General features: G+C 35.8%; 1 protein-coding gene across 4 annotated transcripts; it reads right to left on the bottom strand.

The window, feature by feature from the left end:
• Positions 1-1,336: 1,336 nt before the first annotated feature.
• Positions 1,337-19,679, bottom strand: Rsrc2 (arginine and serine rich coiled-coil 2). 4 transcript variants are annotated; one of them, XM_027921324.2, is made up of 10 exons: positions 19,540-19,679; positions 15,270-15,426; positions 13,253-13,296; positions 10,671-10,861; positions 9,534-9,737; positions 7,696-7,818; positions 5,346-5,425; positions 3,973-4,205; positions 3,202-3,291; positions 1,337-1,991 (listed from the first exon to the last, which is right to left on the bottom strand). In XM_027921324.2, exons 1-10 carry the CDS (start codon positions 19,543-19,545, stop codon positions 1,812-1,814), a joined length of 1,308 nt encoding a protein of 435 aa, XP_027777125.1. In that variant the 5' UTR covers positions 19,546-19,679; the 3' UTR covers positions 1,337-1,811. The 4 variants fall into 4 exon arrangements, with proteins under 4 accessions (XP_027777125.1, XP_027777126.1, XP_027777128.1 ...); XM_027921325.2 differs by having other exon boundaries at positions 3,973-4,202; XM_027921327.2 differs by lacking the exon at positions 19,540-19,679 and adding an exon at positions 12,369-12,446 and having other exon boundaries at positions 10,671-10,883; positions 15,270-15,314.
• Positions 19,680-22,590: the final 2,911 nt, after the last annotated feature.

Genomic DNA, 22,590 nt, shown 5'->3' with positions numbered 1-22,590 from the left:
TGGCAGGCTGATAGTAGTACTCCAAGTCCAAGGTTGGCCTGGATAGTTTGTTTTGAAACAAAAGGATATAGCTCAGTAATAAAGTAGTTCTGGGTTCAATTTCAGTACCACAAAAAACAACTCTTGAAACATCTCAATTGAGATGTATAAAGTGCAATATATATTGGTTTTCCAAAGTATGAAAGAATTCTCATTGCTGACTTTTGTGTTTTGCATGTTATACTAATCATTTCACTGTTTATACATTTGGCTAACATAAAAAAAAATTTTATTGTGTAGTGCTGCCAAAAATGAGCAGAGGACAGGTTTCTTTCACCATGTATAGCCAGTTCCTTAAATACTGTAAGATACGGAATTTTATCTACTTTGCCTTCTATGGCCATGAATATTTAATATTGAAATGAACATTTTTCCCCCTGAAGATCTCGATATAAATCCTGAGGCCTTGCACATTCTAAGCACGACTGAAGTGTGCTCCTAGGCCAGCCATGAATTGAAGTAACAGAGAAATATATTTATTGATGACTCCCCAAAGAAAGATCTATGGTGTCATTTATTCAGAAAGCTGTTGGGTAATTAAAGCACAAAAAAACTCCATTTCTCCACAGAATTATTATGCTGAGAAGAGTAAGCCTTTACAAAAATACCCAGAGACATTATAAAATAAAAATATGAAAGTACAACTCAATGGGGAGCCTGTAGTCAGCATGCTCAAACTCTGTAGAGCCCAATCCTCAGTGCCAAAAATTTAATGTGTCTTATTCTTATAAAGCAGTCTTCCTTGTTGTACTGGACTATTTTTGATACACTGTGAAGTTTCCCAAAGAATTTTAGCTTTCTAAGTATGTCAAAATTTTATTATTTTGTTGTAATGAAAGTGAATTAACTACCAATGTTTCCCCCTCATCCCCAGATTTATGCCCTGTTCAATTGAGCAAAGTTGTCCTCTACTATTTTAGATCAGTTTATGCTGGAAAAGACTTCAAAGGGCATACAAATGACTTGTTATAAGGCACTTTATTAAAATAAAAGTGCTTACATCCCTTTAATGCATTATTCTATTTCCTGAATAACATGGAATATTTAACAAATACTGTACACCAATTTTGTCCCTTATAGTAGTAGGAAAAAACAAAAAATATTTTAATAAATTTGTTTGTTCCTCTTCCCTTTACATTTTTTTTTTTTGCTCACCATGGTATTGCCTATAGCATATAGTTAACTATTTTTGTTTATAAAAAGGAATTTCTAGCCAGTGTTTTCTAATAGCAATCGCAAAATGCTACAGAAACCATAAACTCAAACAAGAATACCAGGTAATTTAAATTAACACCAGTTTTGAGAAAACCATTTTTATTATTATCATCACCACCCAGCTTATTTGCTGGATTATGTACCAAATGGTCAGATCTTCTAAAGAACATCTACATAACATTTCTTTCATGTTTCAAGAGATGAAAATAACTGTACAAGGTTAAGTACAAAAGTACACAAGACAGCGGACACGAAAAAATCTATGTATGAGATTTTATCCCACCTGCAGCTTTAATATATTTTTGAAAAGTAGAATTCATGAACTAAAAAATATTGTCTTTCTATAGTCCTGTCAAGTTTAATGGAAGTGGGTTTAACCTGATTACAACACTAACACCAGTATCACTGATCTGATATTTACAAAAATCGTATTTTTCAATAAATTAAAGTCAATGCAACACCCATGCAAGCTAGAATGCTAGCTGTTTGGTGAACAAGGACCTGACATCAGAACAAGAAGTCTATAAAGTCCCAAACTTTAAAAGTGTGATCTTTTTTCAAACTGCATCCATTCCTCGCATTGAAGATGTAAAACCCAAACCCATTCCTCTTTGTGTGTGGGTCTGTGATCTTGCCATTTCATACTGAGCATCTAGATTTCTAAATACTTCTTCCTGTTGCTTCAAAGTCTTATAACTTTCTTCATCAACAGAGCTACATCCAGCTTCATCTTCACTCTAAATAGTAGACAAAATATTAAAATGCATTTTGATGAAAATAAGAGATGATTCTCTCACTTGATGTGACTGTTAACTTGTATTTTGAAAATACAGTATTTGACCTCATTTGGCTTCCATCCATTCATTAATCACCCATATAGTAAAAGACAATGTTCTTTCTAAACATACAAAGTATAGTGGGATCCAACAAAATTTAAACTGTGGAAAAAGACAAAACAACAACAAAAAACAACACATAAAAGGAGTTGGGTATGGCTCAGTGGTACAGTGGATTTCAGTTCAGTCCCCAGTACCATTAAAAAACAACAACAAAAACAAAACAAAACAAAAAGCATCAAAATACATTTGACAGTGTATAAACACTACAGAGAAGTATCAATCAAGGCTATGAGTACTCCAAGGGGTGGTATTGCTTGTTAGTTTTTAAAAGGGTGGAGGGAAAGTATAATAAGGTAATAACCTCAATTTCCTAAAACTTAAGATATAAAACTTTCAGGACTAGGGTTGTGGCTCAGTGGTAGAATACCTGTCTAGCACTTTCGAGGTGCTGGGTTTGATCCTCAGCACCACATAGAAAAAAAAAAAAAAAAAAAAGATAAACTTTTAGTTAACTAACCCTGAAATCAATTTTATTTTCCTAGAAATTCTTTAATTCCTCTAAAAAATTTCACCCTTATTTACCAAGGGAAGCTTAAAATTCCACATAAGATTTACTTAAGATACAAACTCACTAATAATCAACAAATGTATGTGCTACATGGAACAATTTATATTGTCAAACAGTAAAGACTACTTAAACCTGAAACAAACAGAAAAGCATAAGAATATATTCAGCGCTAACATACTGCTAAAATATTTTTAAAAAATATTTTTAGTTATAGATGGGCATAATATATTTTTATGATGCTAAGGATCAAACCCAGTGCTTCACACATGCTAGGCAAGTGCTCTACCAGTGAGCTACAACCCCTGCCCCTGCCAAAATAGGTTTAATGTGAATCTTTTTTTTTTTTTTGAGTATCGGGGATTGAACTCAGGGACACTCCACCACTGAGCCAATCCCCAGCCCTATTTTGTATTTTATTTAGAAACAGGGTCTCACTGAATTGCTTAGGGCCTCACCATTGCTGAGGCTGGCTTTGAACTCGAAATCCTCCTGACTCAGCCTCCCGGCTTAATGTGAATCTTCATACAAAGTAAAACTCACCTTAATACCCATTAATTTCCTAAATTTGACGTTTTGGTCCTTGTTTCCAAAGTTCAATTTCTCCCATATTTCAGCAGACTGGGATTTGTCCTGTTAAGAAACACTACATTTTAGAATATGGAAAATATAAATACCTTTTATTAGGATATTAACACTCTCAGCAACATAATTTTAAAAGAGCAGCATTTATGGCTTTCTGTTAATGGATCTATAATGATATTAAGATTTATCTTATGGAGTAATGAAGCAAGCCAGGTGCAGTGACACAGGCAGTGTGTCCCAGTGTCTTGAGAAGCTGAGGCAGGAAGATAGCAAAGCCAAGTGCTATGCAATTCAGTGAGACCCTGTCTTTAAATAAAATACAAATAGGGCTAGGGATATGGCTCAGTGGTTGAGTGTCCCTGAGACCAAAATTGTAAACTTTATAAGATAGGGTCTGGCAAATTAGCCAAACTTTTGATACCACTGCCTCAGACTCCCAAGTAGCCAGAATTACAGTTACAGGCATGTGACACTGTGCTTGGCAGTACCTCAAAATATATCATTAATGAAATACCTAAACCAAGTAGCATTTTTTCCCCTTTATAAATGTAACTGATTCTTTTTGAAAGCTTTGAAGTTCAATCATTCATGTTTACTGCTTCAAATTAGACTACTGCAAACAGGCTCTCAGAAGAGAGAAAAGCTCAAACTTGCATTTTTCAACAGAAATTTGATTCTCTAAGCAATTGCTAATTAGGGATAAATAATAAAGAGTTTGGGAGGTCTTACCCCTTCCTTTTTGCCTTGCCAAAGCATCTTCCTTTTTTTCTCTTGTTCAGCAAATTTCATTGGATTCACAGCTGCTGGGTTATAGTAGCTAGGTACAGCTATTCCAGTCTCAGCCAAGGCTTTAGCTTGCAGGGCTGCCATTTGAGCTGCCATAGCTATCTGAGGAGTTACTTGTGTTCCTGATGCCAATAGGGCAGCAACATTAAGAACAGAACCACCAGTGGCTGCAGCTGCTGAAGAGGATGTAAGTATGAGTTTTCAAAGACAAATTTTATAATTTGCATCAATACATTTACATGGAAAAAAATCCTTCAATTTATGAAAATGGCAGGGTTATTTCCAACAAATACATGGAAAAGTTTACCTTATAAAACATTATCATTTCAGCGTGTTCACCAATGCTTCTGTATTTCCCTAATATGTAGTTACACATCAAACATTTCTCAGAGGATGAAAAGAATTATACAAACTGGAGGAAGGTATGATTTCAATGGAAATTAACTATGGCATTCACAACTATTAATTAAAATGTATTTAATAATTGTATGGTCATGTTTTCTGAAGTATTTTTACAGCTATCTCATTTGAAACAAATAACATTAAACAGATATTAAACATATCCAACCAATACTAAGGCCATGTCCTAAAGTTATATACCAAGCCAAGTAATTCCATGTGATATGTCTTTTTGGAACAGCAAGACCCTTCTAATCCCTCATTTTTCTCAGTCCAGAGTATAAGACTTGAAAAGTTCTTAAATTACTAACATTGCAGGAACTCAGTTATGAAAGTCTTTTAATTATTTTATTAGAAACAAAATGGCAGTACATAAAATTTTGGAGTATTAAAAAAAGCACCACTCTTTATTAGGAATGTCAAAATAAAACATCTTCTAGACTCAATTTCATAGATATAAATAGTAAATTCTGATAAATTTCATTCTCAAGCACCTTTTATGCCAGGTGTATGTATTATATTTTAATACATATGTATTATTATTATTAAGAAGGTAGCTATGTATTATATTTTAATACATAGCTACCTTCTTAAATAAGCTGCATTCTCAAACTCATAATAGAAGACATTTGTAGGGCTAAGTGAATAAGATTAGTCATTATTCACTTTTCAAATTATCTAAATGGACAAAATGAAAATATATATGCATAAAGGGACTAGACATGTAGTTTACTGGTAGAGCTAATGATAAGAGTCAACTAACCTCATAAAGAACTTATTAGGTGGCAAAACGCTAAAAATGTTTACAGTGCACTGATGATTGATTTAGGGAATCACAGTTGATTTTTTTTTCCTATTAGTTTTAAAAATATATACAAAGGTTAAACCCATATATGTATAATGAAAAAAAAAATTACCTGCAGCTATTTCTTGTTGTTTTTGTTTTTCAACCATTTCCTTTTCTCGTTGTTCTTGTAATTTCTTTGCCCTTTCCAATCTGTCAAAGACAATTAAATTTAAACAGTTAATATAAATTCACTATGTACCTTTATATATGTACAAAGACAAAATACTTGATAAATTTTAAATTGAGCCAATTATTCAATACCCTCTTCCTATCAAAAGAACATTTCAATGCTCTTTGCTTTTTTATGACATAGGGTCTGACTATGCTGCCCAGGCTGGCCCTGCAACTCGTAGGCTCAAATAATCCTCCTTGCCTTAACTTCCTGAGTAGGCAGAATTGTTGGCACGTGCTATACAATACTGTTTATGAACACTTTTGAATTGAATGAAGTGTCAAAAACTAGAAATTTAATATGCATTTCACACTAAAGAAATGGTTAAAACTTTAAAATTCTTCAATCTTTGACAGGCCTGACAACTAGAGTAAAGATAAAATGCTATGATAGAATGCCAACCCAATTATTCTAACGATGCTCTTTATTTCCAAATACTTTGTTATAGTCTTTACCTAAATAAAAATTTAAAAAGCTATAAATAAAAGGGCAAGCAAACCCTGCTAAATTATTTATTATAACCTAATAAAAGGGGGATGGTAGTGGCTGCATTAGGAAATTACTTTTAGCAGGTGAAGAAATTTGTCATTGGCAAAGGCACAGGCAATGTAAATTCATTCAAAAAAATTAATTCCACTTCACACTGAAATTATGAATATGTGCAAATTTATTTCTTATACAGCAAAGGAGTAACATTATCTTCATGATCAGTTCCTGAAAGAGAAAAACCCTTTTTGTCAGAAGGATTCTTCAATTTACCAATAATAAATTAATGCCACTCTTCATCTTTAACGTGGCATAAACAGGCATGGATTGGGGAAAAGGTATTTTTTGGGGGGATGGACACATGGCTAATAAAAAACAATGATAGTCAATTGTTATATTCTTTAACAACTGTTGAAATTTATAAAAAAGAAAGTTTATGATATATAAGCATTCTTTTTTACTGAGCACATATGTGAGAAACACAGTCGAAGACTTTTTTTGTCCCCGAGAATAATAAGAGCTTCTGATGTGGCTTAACAAGAAAATGTAGGTCGGTCATAAGTAAGAAAAATATTTCCAAAACAACTTTAAATTGCCCAAAGAGGATTTATGTGAATTTGTCATACCTGAAAGACCGCTAAGTGGCTAAATCAAAAAGTTTTACTTCAGTAAATCCAAAAACGAAAAGTGCAACATATTTATGGTATAGATGTAAATTAAAGAGTCAAAATTAGGGCTTAGAAAATACTTTGTCAAACTTAATGAACCAATTATCATAAATTAGTTTAGATTTTAGAGTAAATCACTTCCTAATGATGTTGATTTTAGTTTCAGAAAGAAAATATGAGTAGTATTGGTTCTATCAAAATGCTATTGCAGGTCTGGAATTAACACCATTCACTGAGGTGAATGGAATGAAGAAGGGGTGAGCTCACACCTTTGCTGCTGCTGTTCAGCTGGAGTTCTGCCAGGCTGGGTTCACAGGGCAGCAGCACATCAGGTTACATTGTGATAACTGTATTTTTTATAATGAAAAAAAAAAAAAAATACAAACTCAATTTCATAAGGAAAAAAAAAAAAAAAAAAAAAACTGAAGGGGAAAATAAAACAAAACAAAACCCAAATCCAAAGAACTTAATTTTCAGAATTTTTGAAAACCGAAAACATGTTTGGAGTTTATTTCACTTGCCTCATTTGAGGCAGTTCTTTGGAGCATTTTGCAGATTTCAGTCAGCGTTGTTGTGTGTGGTTCCCTCTTCTTTGAAACAGTAGAAAATTTAAGAAATACAATGTTCTCCCTATGTTACAAGATAATAAATTAGCTTATAATGTATATGTATTATTTGCTACAACCTTAAGAAAACTATTGAAAGAATTCTTTGGTTTTGTTTTAAGAAAAACCACCAAGTAAAGGTAAAACCATATTAGATGTAAAACAGTCCTTGAAGATGACATAAGGCTCAAAAAAAAAAAAAAGCAAACAAGTGGTTTGACTATATTTCTTGGGAAAAAATAACCAGTTAATCATGAAAAAAAAAAAAACAAAACAAAACACAAGAATGGCTTCAGACATCTCAACCCTCCTAGTTGCACAAGCAAGCAAACATCTAAGGTGAGAATTAAAAACTTAATACAAAGGTATCACAATTTATGATTAATTTACCCGAAGTATACTGACTTTACGACTCATTTTGTCCACACAATTTGGCATCTACTTAAACGTAGAAAGGGAAAAACCAATTAAAAAACAAAACATACATACCTCCTAGCTAAAGCTTCTTGTGCATCCATTGCTGTATTTCTGCCTCTGAAGGGAGGAGGACTGGGAGTCCGGCTTAAACTTCTGCTAAATCTTCTTGGTTTTTCAATTCTCTTCTTTCTATCTCTGTAATAAATGCCATTTTACAAGTATTATGATAATTAATTTTGTTTAAAAAATTGTTTACATGGTTTAATGACAGTCAATGATACACAGGGTGTAATGGTGAACGCTTCTAATCCGAGTAACGTGGGAGGCTGAAGCAGGAGGACCCTGAGTTCAAAGCCAGCCTCAACAACCCTAAGCAACCAAGTGAGACCCTGTCTCTTAAGTTTCTTATTTTTATGGCCCATTTATTTATTTAACCTCCATATTTTAGATGGACACACTGGCAACTCATCAGGCATTTCTATTTTTTTTTTCAGCAGTAGGGACTGAAACCAGGCCCTTGCACATGCCAGGCAAGCATTTTACCACTAAGTCACACCCTAGCCTGTTCATTTTTTGAGACAGGGTCTCAAAAGTTTCTTAGGTCGGAAACCTGTGATCCTGTCTCCCGAGTAGCCAGGACTACAGGCTGGCATCACAGCACACAGATTATACCAACTAAGGCTGCAAAGACTAACCTTGTAATTATTCACAATATAGGTCAATATTTACACAACTGGAAATGAAAGGCCAAATATTTGCAAATCTTATTTCACTGGGGATTGAACCCAAGAGCATTCTACCTCTGAGCTATTTCTCCAGCCCTGTCCCCACCTTAAAAAATTTTTATTATGAACCAGGATCCTACTGAGACTGGCCTCCAAATTAGAACCCTCCTGCCTCAGCCTCCCAACTAGCTGGGACCATAGGTGTGTGCCACTGTGCCAGGCTCTAGTATAGTAAACTACAATTAATTTGAGGATGTTTTTAGAAAATCAGTTATCACTAAAAGAATTACCGAAATTAAAGTCCTAAACTGCCCAAAAAGTGATTAAAAGATTGCCTCAGTTACCTTTGACTCATTGTCAGTATTAAAGTTCAAATTAGTATACGACAGACTAAAAACAACCGAGTAAAAACTGACACTGATTTGATAAAAGTTCAAACAAGCGGATAAGCAAAAAATCTAAACATAGGTCTATCTTCACCTGCATTTCAATTGTATTTCTTCAATAAATTAAAAGCATTATTATGAATACTAGTAAGTTAGCATACATATTAATTATAGCATTTAAATGAAAATTCTATTAAAAATATTATTAAAATTTCCTCCTGTCCTACTAATTACACTGCCAACTAATGATCCTTCACCATTCCCTATACCCCATGTACTGGGAATTGAGCCCAAGGATACTCTACCACTGAGCTACATCTCATCCCTTTTCATTACTCACTCTAGCACTTAGTATAATTTTGGACTTCTTGGGCAAGTTACTTAACCTCTGTAACCTGAATGAACTTAACTCACGATTTTTTTATACCTGCCTATCAGATATACACTGATGTAATGAGACTGAAAATGCTAAGTATTTAGATGTGTGTATTTTTAAATATTTATTTTGTAGTTGTAGTTGGACACAATACCTTTATTTCACTTATTTACCTTTATGTGGTGCTGAGGATTGAACCCAGGGTCTCATACATGCGAGGTGAGTGCTCTACTGCTGAGCTATAACCCCAGCCCCTTGCATGCACCATATCGCTAGGCCCTAGATTTTTTTTTATTAGTGAGGTTATAAGTAGAACAATTCTACCTTAATATGTAAATAAAACTGGTTGACTATTAACATTCTTGGGTTGTCACACACGCCCAATGAGGTGTCTACCAGATTTTATTCAGAATGAGTACCTACCGACTTCTACTCCGTGTCCTACTCCTGCTTCTAGTCCTATGCCTGTGTCTTGATCTTGAGCGGGAACGAGATCTGATCCGCCGTTTTCTTTCCCTGCTTCTGGATCGAGACTTCTTCCTCTCTCTGCTTCTGGATCGTGACTTCTTCCGCTCCCTACTCCTGGATCGAGACTTCTTCCGCTCCCTGCTTCTACTACGATGGCGCCTGAAATTGAAGTATGCAACTTAAAGAGTTTTCAATTCCATACATTATGAATATTATCTGTAATAATGCAATGAAGACAGGCAATAAACTTTCGTTTATAAAAAAAGGTTACTGAGGTTTTTGAAGGATTTATAACCTTCATTATTATATGAAGAAGTCTCAATGGGAATAGAAAACCTATAATATGTCAAAATGTTCAACGCATCCTTCCTCAACTCAGTTTCAAGCCTGAACTTTACCACAGTATATATAAAGCTTAAAGATCATATTTAAATCTGGACTAGTCTGGTATCACCACTTACTACCCATAGAAAAAATTCAAATGTATGTTAAACACTAGCTTCTCAAATCCAAAATCTCCAAATTTCAACCATTACCTAGTTTCTAAAAATTCTTTTTTAGCACTACCACAACAACAATTAAAAAAAAAAAAAAAAAAAAAAAACTTAAAGGGTGAGTTTGGAACAAACACCTTCTACATCAATGGTGTAAATGGACTCTCTCTTTATTGGCCTAAACTATCTAAGTAACTCAACAATATAATGTTTTCACTGCATAAAAGAAAACTCAGTAAATGGCTGAAGAAAATCTACCCATCAATTGAACATGTTAACCATTTCTCACTCCTTTGATCTTGGACATCACTTGTGGATTTACCATAAGGCAAAGACTAAAATGTTCTAGCTATTAAAGTTAGCAAGAAACGATCAATTTCCAGGGGCTGGGGTTGTGGCTCAGTGGTAGAACACTTTCCTAGCATGTGTGAAGGACTGGGTTTGATCCTCAGCACCACATAAAGTAAATAAAGATACTGTACATTTATCTACAACTAAAATAAATAAATTTTTTTTCCCTAGTAACAAGTTACTGAGAAAATTTACGTAACTTAAAGTGAAACATAAAGTGCTTATGGATAATACCAAAACTACTTACCTTTCACGGGACCTAGATCTTGAGTGACTTCTGCCTCGTGATGATTTTCTTTCTTTGCGTTTGTGTCTGTCCTCACCATTTTCAGAGGAATTTAGTCGCTCTCTTCCTTTATCAGAAGAATGTTCTTTGTCATTATGTTCCTCAGACTTGTGTTTCTTAGAAGATTTATCTTTGGATTCATGTCTTCTTGCCTGTTTTAAGAAGAAGTTGGTTCTTTCAGGAAAATAGTGCAACAAAAAGAGTTAGTATGGGTATCAGTAGACAAAAATGTTGTGATGCAACATTAGTAACCTTAGGAGTGTGTGGCAAATAAAAAATGATCTAGTTTCACATCACCCAAATGTTGCAGATTTAATTACTAATTTTTAAAATAAACACAAAATACAGTTTCCCCCAAGATATATTCATACCACAAGAAAACAATGATTTTTGAAACTGAAATATCAGAAAACCATTATACCAGATATAGAGGAATCCCTAACATTTGTTAAAAAAAAAATGCAGACCATATCTATACATCAACCTCAAAATCCAGAGAATACTAAGTTTAAAGAATAAACAATAAGGACAAAAAGAAATGCACTAGAAAATGCATTTCAAATGGAAAGCTAAGTATAATTAATTTTAGTGAACAAATTTTGTACGATTTCAAAGTACAGTTATGTGTCCTTTTCATACCTATTTTGCATGTCACATTGTCTCTAAAATTAGTTTTTATATTCTCCCAATGTCTTTAACTGTGAATCAGCAATTTATGTTGCAAATTCCAATGTTTAGAGTTCTACTACATCTCGTGTACCTGCAGTACAAAATGCCAACTGTACCTATTTTAATTTTTAAAAACTCAAACTAAGAGTAAATAGTTAATCCCTATGCCATCATACAACACATTATCCCCCCGTATTTTGATTAAAATCAAGACTTAAATACATATGCATTCAGAATCAGCTAAAATTAAAAGTGTATTGATCAATTCTCCTATTTTATTGCACAAATACCAAAGTAGAAAGTGCTAAACATTTTCCCACACTTAAGATTTATCAAACCCATCTTGCAGTTAAATGTTAAAATCCCAAGCGTTCTATTGTCACTAAATTTTAAATCTGAAAAGAAACACATATCCTCTAATTTAATCCCCTTACATTATGTGTAACTAAACTAATCTCTAAAGTCACAAAGCTAAACAGTAGTTGAGCGGGACCTGGAGCCCAGTTCGTCTGATGCCCAGGCCACCACTTCTCCACCAAAATACATTATTTGTTTCCCAAAACAGACCATAGTATATTTCTTTTCACTCGAGATTAATTTTTGTTAAAAATATAAAAAAATAAAAAAACTTCGCCAATCATTTTGGAACATGCATGATGATACGTTTGAAAATGATCACAGTGATTTTCTACTTGGCAGAAAAATAAGAGACCTGGAGACACAAGCTTAATATTAGTTTCATTGCCAGTTCTCTGTGATATGACCTTACAAAAGAAAATTTCCTCGATTTTGCCATATAGTGGCAGACTGGAAAAGTTTTAAATGGTTAAATTTCCAAAAGTTTTAGTTTATTTCAAACCAGTTTTTCAAACATAACATTTCTAATTAAAAAAACAAAACAAAACAAAAAACAAAAACAAAAAAACATTAAAACCCTTAACTGATTTAAGATATTTAAGGGAAATAGGAGTTTGAATGACTAATAGTTACCTTATCATGAAGTAGGCTTATTATTTTGCTATCTGAGTCTGCAGCGTCTTCAGTTCAGTCTCTTCGCGCATTAGCACGCTGAGTATGATTTATTATAGAAATGTTATCATGTGAGCTAAACAAAATAGTCATTTTCACAAAAACTCTCCTAAATTAAAAATTTAACAGAGCTTCCATTAGGGGAAGAGGTGAAGTCCCTGCCCATATTTTTAGGAGTCCCTTGCCCAGCCCCCATCAGACTCTTCTCCCTTTCTTGTTGCTACATCTGCTCTTCCTTGTTGGCTCATTCCTTGTCTTCTCAGGTGAGCAAGTTAAAACTCCTTTGAAATATAACCGCTGCCTTTTGTTTATCCTCAAGTTTTGTTGTCATTGCCACCTTTCCTACTGTCCCTTACTTACCCCTGTACTTCAAAATTCAACACTACCAGGGAAATAATGCCATTAAGTCTTACAAAACAAAAGAGAACTCTTGTTACCTACCATGAAGAAAAAGTAGCCCACAGATATCTAGGGTATTGCTACTTAAAGATGACTGCTATTTAAAAATCCTGAGCAGCTGTCAGGCTAAGGAGACTCGGGACCTCAGATTAATGGAAGCTCTGTGTGACAGACCTAAAAAAACCAATTATATTCTTCATATGAAATTTTTATTGTGAATATATTCACAATATAATAAAATTAAGTTTTTGAAGGCACTTTTCATATAAACAACTATCTTCTTGAAAAAGGATGAATCCAAATCATGCTTATTTTATAACCCAATTAACCTTTTAAATTTCAAGTTTGGGTACTTACCTTAACAATGTAATATAGTCACACAAACATTTCTACCAGATACTTTACGAGTATTTTAAAGTACCTATTCACTACAAAGTGTTAATTACCTCTTTGCTTCTGCTCCGGCTCCTGTGTTTTCTTCCTTCATTATCTGTGAACACAAACAATAATTCAACATAAACACAAATTTCAATGCTGTTATCAAAAATAATTTCCATGGGCTAGGGATGTCGCTCAGTGGTAGAGTGCTCATCTAGCACATGAGAGTCCCTGGGTTCGATCCTCAGCACCACATACAATAAAAGTTATTGTGTCCAACTACAATTAAAATTCTAGGGGCTGGGGATGTGGTTCAAGCGGTAGCGCGCTTCCCTGGCATGCGTGCGGCCCGGGTTCGATCCTCAGCACCACATACAAAGATGTTGTGTCCACCGAAAAAACTAAAAAATAAATATTAAAAAAAAAAAAAATTCTACCTGTTCATCTTCCAATATCTACACTTTTTATGGCAGGAGAAGAATTATTTATATTAAGAATATCAAACAATGTGAATAAAAAAAGAAAATTAAGCCAACAGTACAAACACCGTCTTTCAGTCACAAATACTTTTGTTTTACAGTGTTGGGGATCAAACCCAGGGCGCAGCATGTTAGGTCAATGTTCTACCACTAAGCTACATTCCCAGTCCTTGAGATCAGGTCTTGCAAGTTGCTGAGACTGGCCTGGAACTTGTATTCTCAGCCTTGTGAGCAGTCAGGATTACAGGTGTATACCACCATACTCCCTTTCCGTCACAAATTCTCCAATATTTCAACAAAATGCTGACTAGTTCATCTTGTTTTCTAGTACATAGCAAATTTATGAAGTAAACAATTAGGACAACAAAATTGAAAGAAAAAGAAAATAAACAGGTTGGATTATATTTGGTATGTTATTGAAGAAGTCTAAAGAATGCTATTAGCTTAGAAAAATTTCCATTCAAAAATAATTATGCAGAGAAAAGTGATGGAGGGAGGGACGAAGTGGAGGGAAAGGAGAAATACTGGGGAATGACTGGCCAGACTATATCATTATATTGTGTGCATGTACAAATATGTGACACCAAATTCCACTATGTATAATTATAATCCACCAGTAAAAAATGTGAGAAAACAGGGCTGGGGTTGTGGCTATAGTGGTATAGCACTTGCCTAGCAAGTGTGAGGCAATGGGTTTGATCCTCAGCACCACATCAATAAATATATTGTGTCCATCTACAATTTAAAAATATTTTAAAGAAATGTGGGAAAACAAAATGGTTATGATAATACCAGTTTCAAATACACAGACAAAACAATATTTTGTAGATGATTATCTGTGAACAAAAGGGATAAATGACGTAAGATTTGAGTCTTACAATCCCCAGCCCTTCTTTTATTTTTATAAACGTTTTTTAAACTGTCAATAGACTTTTATTTTATCTATTTATATGTGGTACTGAGAATTGAACCCAGTGCCTCACACATGCTAGGCAAGCACTCTACCACTGATCTACAAACTCAGCCCTCTTTTTCTCTTAAAGACAGTGTCTTGATAAGTAGCTTAAGTTGGCTTTGAACTTCCAACCCCACTACTGAAATTACACTTATTAACCTCTTCCTTCAATAGTAATGATACTAATTTCTTTTTCTTTTCAAAGTGCTGGCCAGCATTCTATCATTGAATTACATATATTTCAACACTAACTTTTTTAAAATAGCAAAAACCCCCACACTTTCTCTATCAGTTTAGTTTTATCTTTATAGAAAAATTAGTGAATATGGAGTATTTGTAAGCATTAAATACCTTGCTTCACAAGGATTTTAAAACAGCATTAGATGTAGTTCATTGCCTGTCATAGACAATGCCCTCAGTTCTATTCTTAGCAATGCAAAAACAAATCTAGAAACATTCAAACTCAAATAATATACATTTATTTTGCCAGGTGAAGTGGCAGGTGTCTACAATTCCAGCAGCTCAGGAGGCTGAGGCCCCAAGCAACTTAAGGTGACCCTATCTTAAAATAAAAAATAACCAATATACTTTCATTATCCATTTTCAATTAAAAGAACATTTATTAATTCTACCAACAAATTTATGTCTTACCCGATTTTCGTTTTCTTTCTCTTGACCTTGATCGTGATCTTGAATAATGATGTTTTGAGGCTCTAGGAGAAACAGATACATCTGACTGCTCTTTTTTCTTATCTCTATCTGGGGTTGTCTTTTCTGGGGCTAGTCCATCTCGTTCTGTATCACTAGCCTAAAAGTAAAAAAGAAGATAGTTATCCTTGAGTATTACAAAAAGTAAATCAGAACAGCTTACTTCCAAGTAGCTAAATACATGTAGTATAATAACTTGCCTAAACGACTCAAAACAACTATCCAAAGAGAACCATATATATTTAGACTGATGTACCTGTAATTTCTGATCAGAACCACTATCATTATTATTTTTCTGTGCTGGGAATTGAACACAAGGCCTGGCACTGGCTAGGTGAGCACTACTCTAAGAATGAGCTGTATCTTCAGACCATTATTTACAGCAAGAGGGAATACTTCTAAATATCATAAAATAAGCAGAATATTAACTTATCTAAGAGAACCCATTCTTAATTTCATTAACCCCTTTTAATGAAAATAGCCTCTTGGCACAGAGTTGCAGCAAAACATGGCCTGCCTCTCATCATTTGTGTTCTGGGCTTTGGAAACATTGTTTCTGCTTTGAAACACTTTATAAGTATAATTACAGAAACATAAATTTTACTTCTTTGTTGTGCTGGGGATGGAACCCAGGGCTTCACACATGCTAGGCATGTGCTTTTTCACCAAGCTACATACCTAGACCTTTATATAAACTTTAAAATTAAATCAACCAACCATACACATTCTTTTCCGGAACTTGATTTACCTGAAGGAAATTCCTTCACCTATGTATCAGTTTTGTAGTTTATAGGAGGCAATTATCTGACTTCCTCCTAACAGCACTCAGCACATAAATTAATCCATGTTTGAGGAAGAAATGAATTAGTTTCCCATTAAAATTGTTTCTGTGGTTCTGCTGGATTGTTTGATCCTAATTATAATTAAAAAGAATGTCATTAAGAAATTAATTCAAATTGGAGAAATAGGAAAAAAGTGTCAAGAACACTAAATTCTAAATGTTCTTTAGACAGCTTTTTATAAAAAAGGAGTAGAAGCAGATCCAGCTGTATGTGCAAAATGCATAGTGGTTAAACAAGGTAATATGAAAATAATCAATACAGGGAGTTGACTTAGGATAGGGGTTAGCAAACTACTGTCCTATTTCTATATAATCTAAAGCCAAGATTTTTCATTTTTCTGAAAGAGTATAAAAACAAGTAAACAATGCGGCACATCGCCCACAAAGCCAAAAGTATTTACCATCTGGCCCTTAAGAAATTTTACCAACTTTTCACTTAGGACATCAGAAGAAATCTGGATTGGGTAAATAGGGAATCACACAATGATGGAACTTCTTCAAAGATGAGACCAGAAAATGAATATAGAATAAAATGAGATGTTAAAAAGTTGCATTATTTCAACCTGTATTCACCAAGGGTCAAAACTATCAATACAATGCTACAACCCAGCAATAAAAAGATTGTTTAATTGAAACACAAATTATGTATTAAGCCTCTAAATGATAATGTATCTCTCTTTGCTACCTCTACTGTTAATAAATAATGCTGTACCACAACAATTAAGGATAATACTGATCCTGTTGTCATCATTATTCACAAGTTAATTCAAATTAACTTATTACATGATAAGTACCTGTACAGCCTTTACTTGGTAAAATAAATGCACCTCAAACCTAAACTACAAAGTACATAACATTTTCTTTTGTAGATAACCAAGTTGAGAACTGAAAACAACTTTTTTTTCCTTCTTCCTTGGGTACTAGGGATTGAACCCAGGGGTGCTCTCCCACTGAGCTACATCCCCAGTCCTTTTTTATTTTTCATTTTGAGACAAGGTTTCCCTAAGTTGCTAAGAATCTACGTTGCTGGGATTACAGGCATGTACCATCACACACATGAAAACAACTTTTTTTTTGAGAAAAATTTTTAATATTTTTAGTTTTAGGCGGACACAACATCTTTGTTTGTATGTGGTGCTGAGGATCGAATCCAGGCCGCACGCACGCCAGGTGATCGTGCTACTGCTTGAGCCACATCCCCAGCCCGAAAACAACTTTTTATAATAGAAAAGACAGTATCTTAGCCCAATTAGAATAACTTTCCAGCCAAAAGTTAATTTAACTACATACTTAATAGCACAGAAGCCTGACTATAGGAAAACTACCCCGTGATACACAATAACTTAAATAGCCATTTGCATCTGTAAAAGTACAACAGAAAAGCTAACACTATGCCATCATAAAAAAGATATGATAGGGGACTGGGGTTGTGGCTCAGTGGTAGAGCACTCGCACACCACGTGCGAGGCCCTGGGTTCGATCCTCAGCACCACATATAATTAATTAAAAAACAAGGTATTAAAAAAAAAAAGGACATGCTAGGTGGCCACAGCATATGCATGTTTTATTCGAGGATATTCTATAGAAGCATATTGAAGACATCCAGAAAAACTAAAATCAATTGATTATTAAAATTATTCTGATGATTTCTAAATTTCATTTCAATTCAAAAAGCTACACATGAATACTTGACTGCAGCCAGCCATTGCCCTGGTGCAGGCCTATGATCCCGGCTCCTTGGGAGATTAAGGCAACTTAGGGAAGCCCTGTTTCAAAATAAAAATAAAATGGCATGGGGTTTGTGTAGCTCAGTGGTAGAATCCTTACCAAGGATACATCAGGCCTTGGGTTAACTCCCAATACCACAAAACTGAGTTCTACCTTTATTATTGATTGACTCCATCAGAAACACTTGTTTCCTACAATTTAAGACTTGAAAACCCTAGCAGTACTTGGAAACACGTAAAACAAATCTTTCTCCAGTGCAAAGGCAAACATCGAATTTAATACTAGGCCACTTCTCCAAGGCATTGTCTTTTTAATCACACGAGGCCCTGCTGAAACAAATGCTTTAAATGATGTTACTTAAAAAAAAAAAAAAATCTTTATTTTATGTATTTATTTTTATGTCGTGCTGAGGATCGAACCCAGGGCCTCACACGTGCTAGGCAAGCGCTCTATCACTGAGCCACAGCCCCTAAATGATATTTTTAAAATACCCAATCCTCCCACCACTTGCACCAAACCAACTTAAAACTACCTTTTAAGTGTACCAAGAGGCCAAAAGCAATACCGAACAGAGCATTAAATCAGTCTACAAGTACTAACTTACGAACTCTTCAAATCCATATAAAAAATTGTTAAACTCAAATATGCCAGGTGGGGGTGAGAAGGAGAAAAGCGCCCGACCCTACCTAACTCTGAATATGCCAATTAATAAGAGTAAACTTTATGCTTAAGAGTACTACTTATTTTCTAAAATAAAAAGATGTATCCTTTTCGTCAGTAAAAAGGAATGCAAAATGCTTACACTTTCCTTTTAACTGGTTCACCAAAAACGAAGCGATCACATACTCCCTCGGCAGTGGGCATCCTATACCCGGTGCAGGCTTAGCGTTCCGAACCGGTGATTTACTATCTGCAGTTCTTACTGGGGTCAACGAAAGGGTCTTAAATTTAGAGAAACACAGCCACTAATACGTTGGGATTGTAATGTACATTTTAAACCGATTTTATCACGATCCCTTCGGATCATGCCGGAATCACAGTTCCGAATCCGAGTCGGTGGCATTTTCGCTCTCTCCCCAAGACCATCCCAACTCCTGGCTGAGAGCAGACCTGGGCGCCGACGGGCGAGCACTAAAAGGAACTGTGCAAGGAATACACCATCCCACCCAACGAACGCACCCCGAGACCAGAGGCGGACTCCTCACACTCCGTCCCCTACACACACCGCCTTTTGGACCCATACTTTTATTTAGAGATGACTTCTAATTTCTCTCTCTTCTCCAGCCTCTTCCTGCTCTGCGAATACAAATTTTCAAGCCCTAAGAAAACTCAATGTAAACCAACAGGGTATCTAAGCTAAGCTGGGGACATTCCCGTGGGCCAAAAGGAACGTCGGACTCGGGAAGAGATAAGGAAAGTTCTGGAAAAAAGGCACTCCCTGCGGCTCCCCACCCCCACCGACGTCGCCCTCCTTCCCCCTCCCGACAGCGGGCAGCCATGATGGCGGGCGCAGAAGAAGGCCGCGGCGCCATTTTGTCCATACACACACGCGCGCGGGCAACAGCCCTGGGGCCGTTCACCTACTCTTTCGAAACTACAAAAAAAAAAAAATCCCTGACTTTAAACTCATGAGTTGGTACCTACCGCCATAGTCCAGAACCCGGCCGCTAAGGCGGCACCTTCACTTGCCGCTTTCAACAGTACCGGCCGCCCCGAAGCTTCGCCACAGACTAAAGCGCTCGCGCGAGAGACCCGGATGGCACAAAGGGGATGAGGCCCCGGCGCGTCGCTCAGCTTTCTGGGAGGAAAAGGGGTGGTGATGAGTATCTATAGCAACGAGGCTTCAGGCGGTGATTGGTTGGTTTTTCGAAGGAGGTGCATAAGGCCAGCGAAGGGGGCGGAGCCAACAATACACCCTAGAGTGCGCTGTCGGGAGGTAGGAATGAATGTAGTCTAAGGTGGGGCGACTTCCTATTTCGATTAAACAACAATCTTGGCCTTCCTCGGCCGCCGTAGAAGGGGTTGGAATTGCTATTCTCCCGCCAATTTAAACCCGTGGGATAGAACCTAAAGTGATTAGGGGCGGTTGTGTGAGTCAGGAAGAGGGGTGGAATACTTGGTGTTTCCTTTTAGTTTCTTCAATTGCAGGTGAGCAGGGTCTTCCGTGCTGCTGTTGGGAACTTGGGGGTGGGACCAGGTGGAAATAGCGGCTTCAACCCATTGCAGGGCGTTTTCCCCGCTAGACGTTGGCGGGAGAGAGGTTGGAAGTAGTTTTTGCTGGCAGAGGTATCCGAGAGGGTTTATGTATAGAAACCTAATTAACAGTGTTTTGTCTCGCTTATTATCATATTCTCTAATCTGTTCTCCATCCTGCAGTCAGAGTGCTCTCAAAACGACTATGAAATCATATCACTCTTGTTTAGTATCCTCCTTGCACCAAGGATAATCCCTTCTGGTAGTGGGGATTTCATTCGGCTCCACCTATCTCTACATCATCTTCCACTCTTGCAGGGACCCCGCAGCTGCTCTAAATTCTCTCCACCCTCTGACCCTTTACGCTTTGTCCTCGGTGCCTAAATCGTTGTTCTCTCCGAGCTTGGCATATTTGGCTTCCTGCTATTTAGTTCCCAGCTTAGATGGCACCTCTTTTCCTTCCCCAACAGGCTTTTCTTAAGTTACCCTTCCCCCACTTACCTGAGCACTGTTTGTTTCCTTCAAAACATTGAGCACTGATGGTGATTACTTGTACATTTATTTATTTTTGTCAAAAGCCAGTCTAACAATTAAAAAGGACACTTACTGGCTTTACAGCATTTACTTCCTTTAGGTGACCTTGGTCTACTCTTTAACTCCTGACTTCTGTACTTCAACTGTAAAATAAGTCAGATTAAATTAATACAGCTTGCAAAACTGCTGGGCATGTGAAGACACTCCATACATGTTAATTATTTTGTGTTTTATTCTTCCTACAAGAATATAAACTTATTTTCTGTTTCACATATGTAGGAAACCGAGACTTAAAAAAGTATTCATCCCAACCTGTCTCTCCTATGTTAACCTCCTCTTAATTTCCAAATATCAGCCATTACAACAATTCTCTTGCTTGCTGATGTGCTTTATTTTAACTTGTTTACATTCTTAGTAAACCCTTTTCCTATTTTTAAAGTCATATGACCTTAAATTCCCTGACCAAAGGTTACTTGCTTCCACTAATAACAAATTAGCAAACAGGTAGACTTGAGTGTTTGCCTTGAACCAAGCCTTGTTCTGTGAATATTCAAAACTCAAAAGACAACTCATTTGGGTAGGTCCCAATACATTCCTATTTTGTAGTTTAGAGAATTGGGGAAAATGAAGATTAAAGTAATTGTCCATGGGCAACCAGCCACTCATTATAAAAAAAATCAACTTAAAGATTGTTTCACCCTTGTACCATACTTCTATAGATTTCATTTAATATTTTGGGTGCTGGGGTGATCAAACTTGGGGCCTTGTATATGATTATATGATAAGCAAGAGCTCTACCATGGATCTATATCCCTCACCCATATTTTTATTTTAAAACTCACTTCTTACAAAAAAATCTAATTATCTGGTTATTTCCCACCAGTCTTGATAAGGGGACTGTTTTTCATCTTAATGTTCTGTTTTCATTCAGACCACAGATAATATGGATTGTATAAATCTTTGCTAATGAGATGGTTAAGTGACTCCCCTAAAGTTTCAAATGTACTCTGGCAGAAAATCAGAAAACCAATCTAATTTTTTCTCTTCTTCCTTTTTTTTTTTTTTTTTTTTAATGTGTAGCAATACAGTGGAAACCTTAATGGGCATTTAAAAAAAGTTTATCTGGACTTTTAGATCCTATGATATCCCAGACACTCTGACTTTAGAACCTGCACTCTTTATTGCTATAGTGATTAAAGGTTTATATCAAGTGAAAATTTGACATAATTTCACGCTGTTATTGCACAAAGTAGTAGTAGCTCTAGGTTGCACTGGTAATATGAGAATTGTTGAGGCTGGGGTTAAAGCTCAGTAGTATAGCATTTGCCTAGCATATCTAAGGCACTGGGTTTGATTCCCAGTCTGCATATGAATAAATAAAATAAAGGTCCATCAGCAATAAACATACAAGTAAAAAAAAGAAAAGAATTGTTGATTTGTGTGTATAAACCAATATGATGTTCTCTGATAATAGCTCTATTTCCATTTATCTTATTGGTTCAAATGACCAAAGTTTGTATGTGTTGACGTTAGGTTTGGCTTCTGTTTTTTGAGTAAACCTTTTTACTTCTTGAAAGAACGATCAAGGCTTGCCTTTGGAGAAAATGACTGGAGAAAATGCCTGTTTATTAAAGCAGCTCTGCATATTTATTTATTTTTTTTGACATTTTAAAAAATATTTATTTATTTTAGTTCTCGGCGGACACAACATCTTTGTTTGTGGTGCTGAGGATTGAACCTGGGCTGCACGCATGCCAGGCGAGCGTGCTACCGCTTGAGCCACATCCCCAGCCCAGCTCTGCATATTTATAGAGCTGGGGTGGTCTGACATTTGAAACAGTTTAACAATTTAACGGGTTTTGGCAGCTGGCATGGGGTGTTTTCTGATTGGTGGGTAAGGATCATGTGAGTCAGCAGGACTCACCATTGGACAGCTCTCCTTGGGGGGTTGAGAGAATGGGGAGGTTA

The sequence above is a fragment of the Marmota flaviventris genome, chromosome 1 (assembly GCF_047511675.1).
Source record: "Marmota flaviventris isolate mMarFla1 chromosome 1, mMarFla1.hap1, whole genome shotgun sequence".
In the NCBI taxonomy this organism is placed as follows: domain Eukaryota; kingdom Metazoa; phylum Chordata; class Mammalia; order Rodentia; family Sciuridae; genus Marmota; species Marmota flaviventris.
The sequence above is the reverse complement of the archived record's forward strand: the minus strand, read 5'-3'. Positions and strand labels throughout refer to the sequence as shown.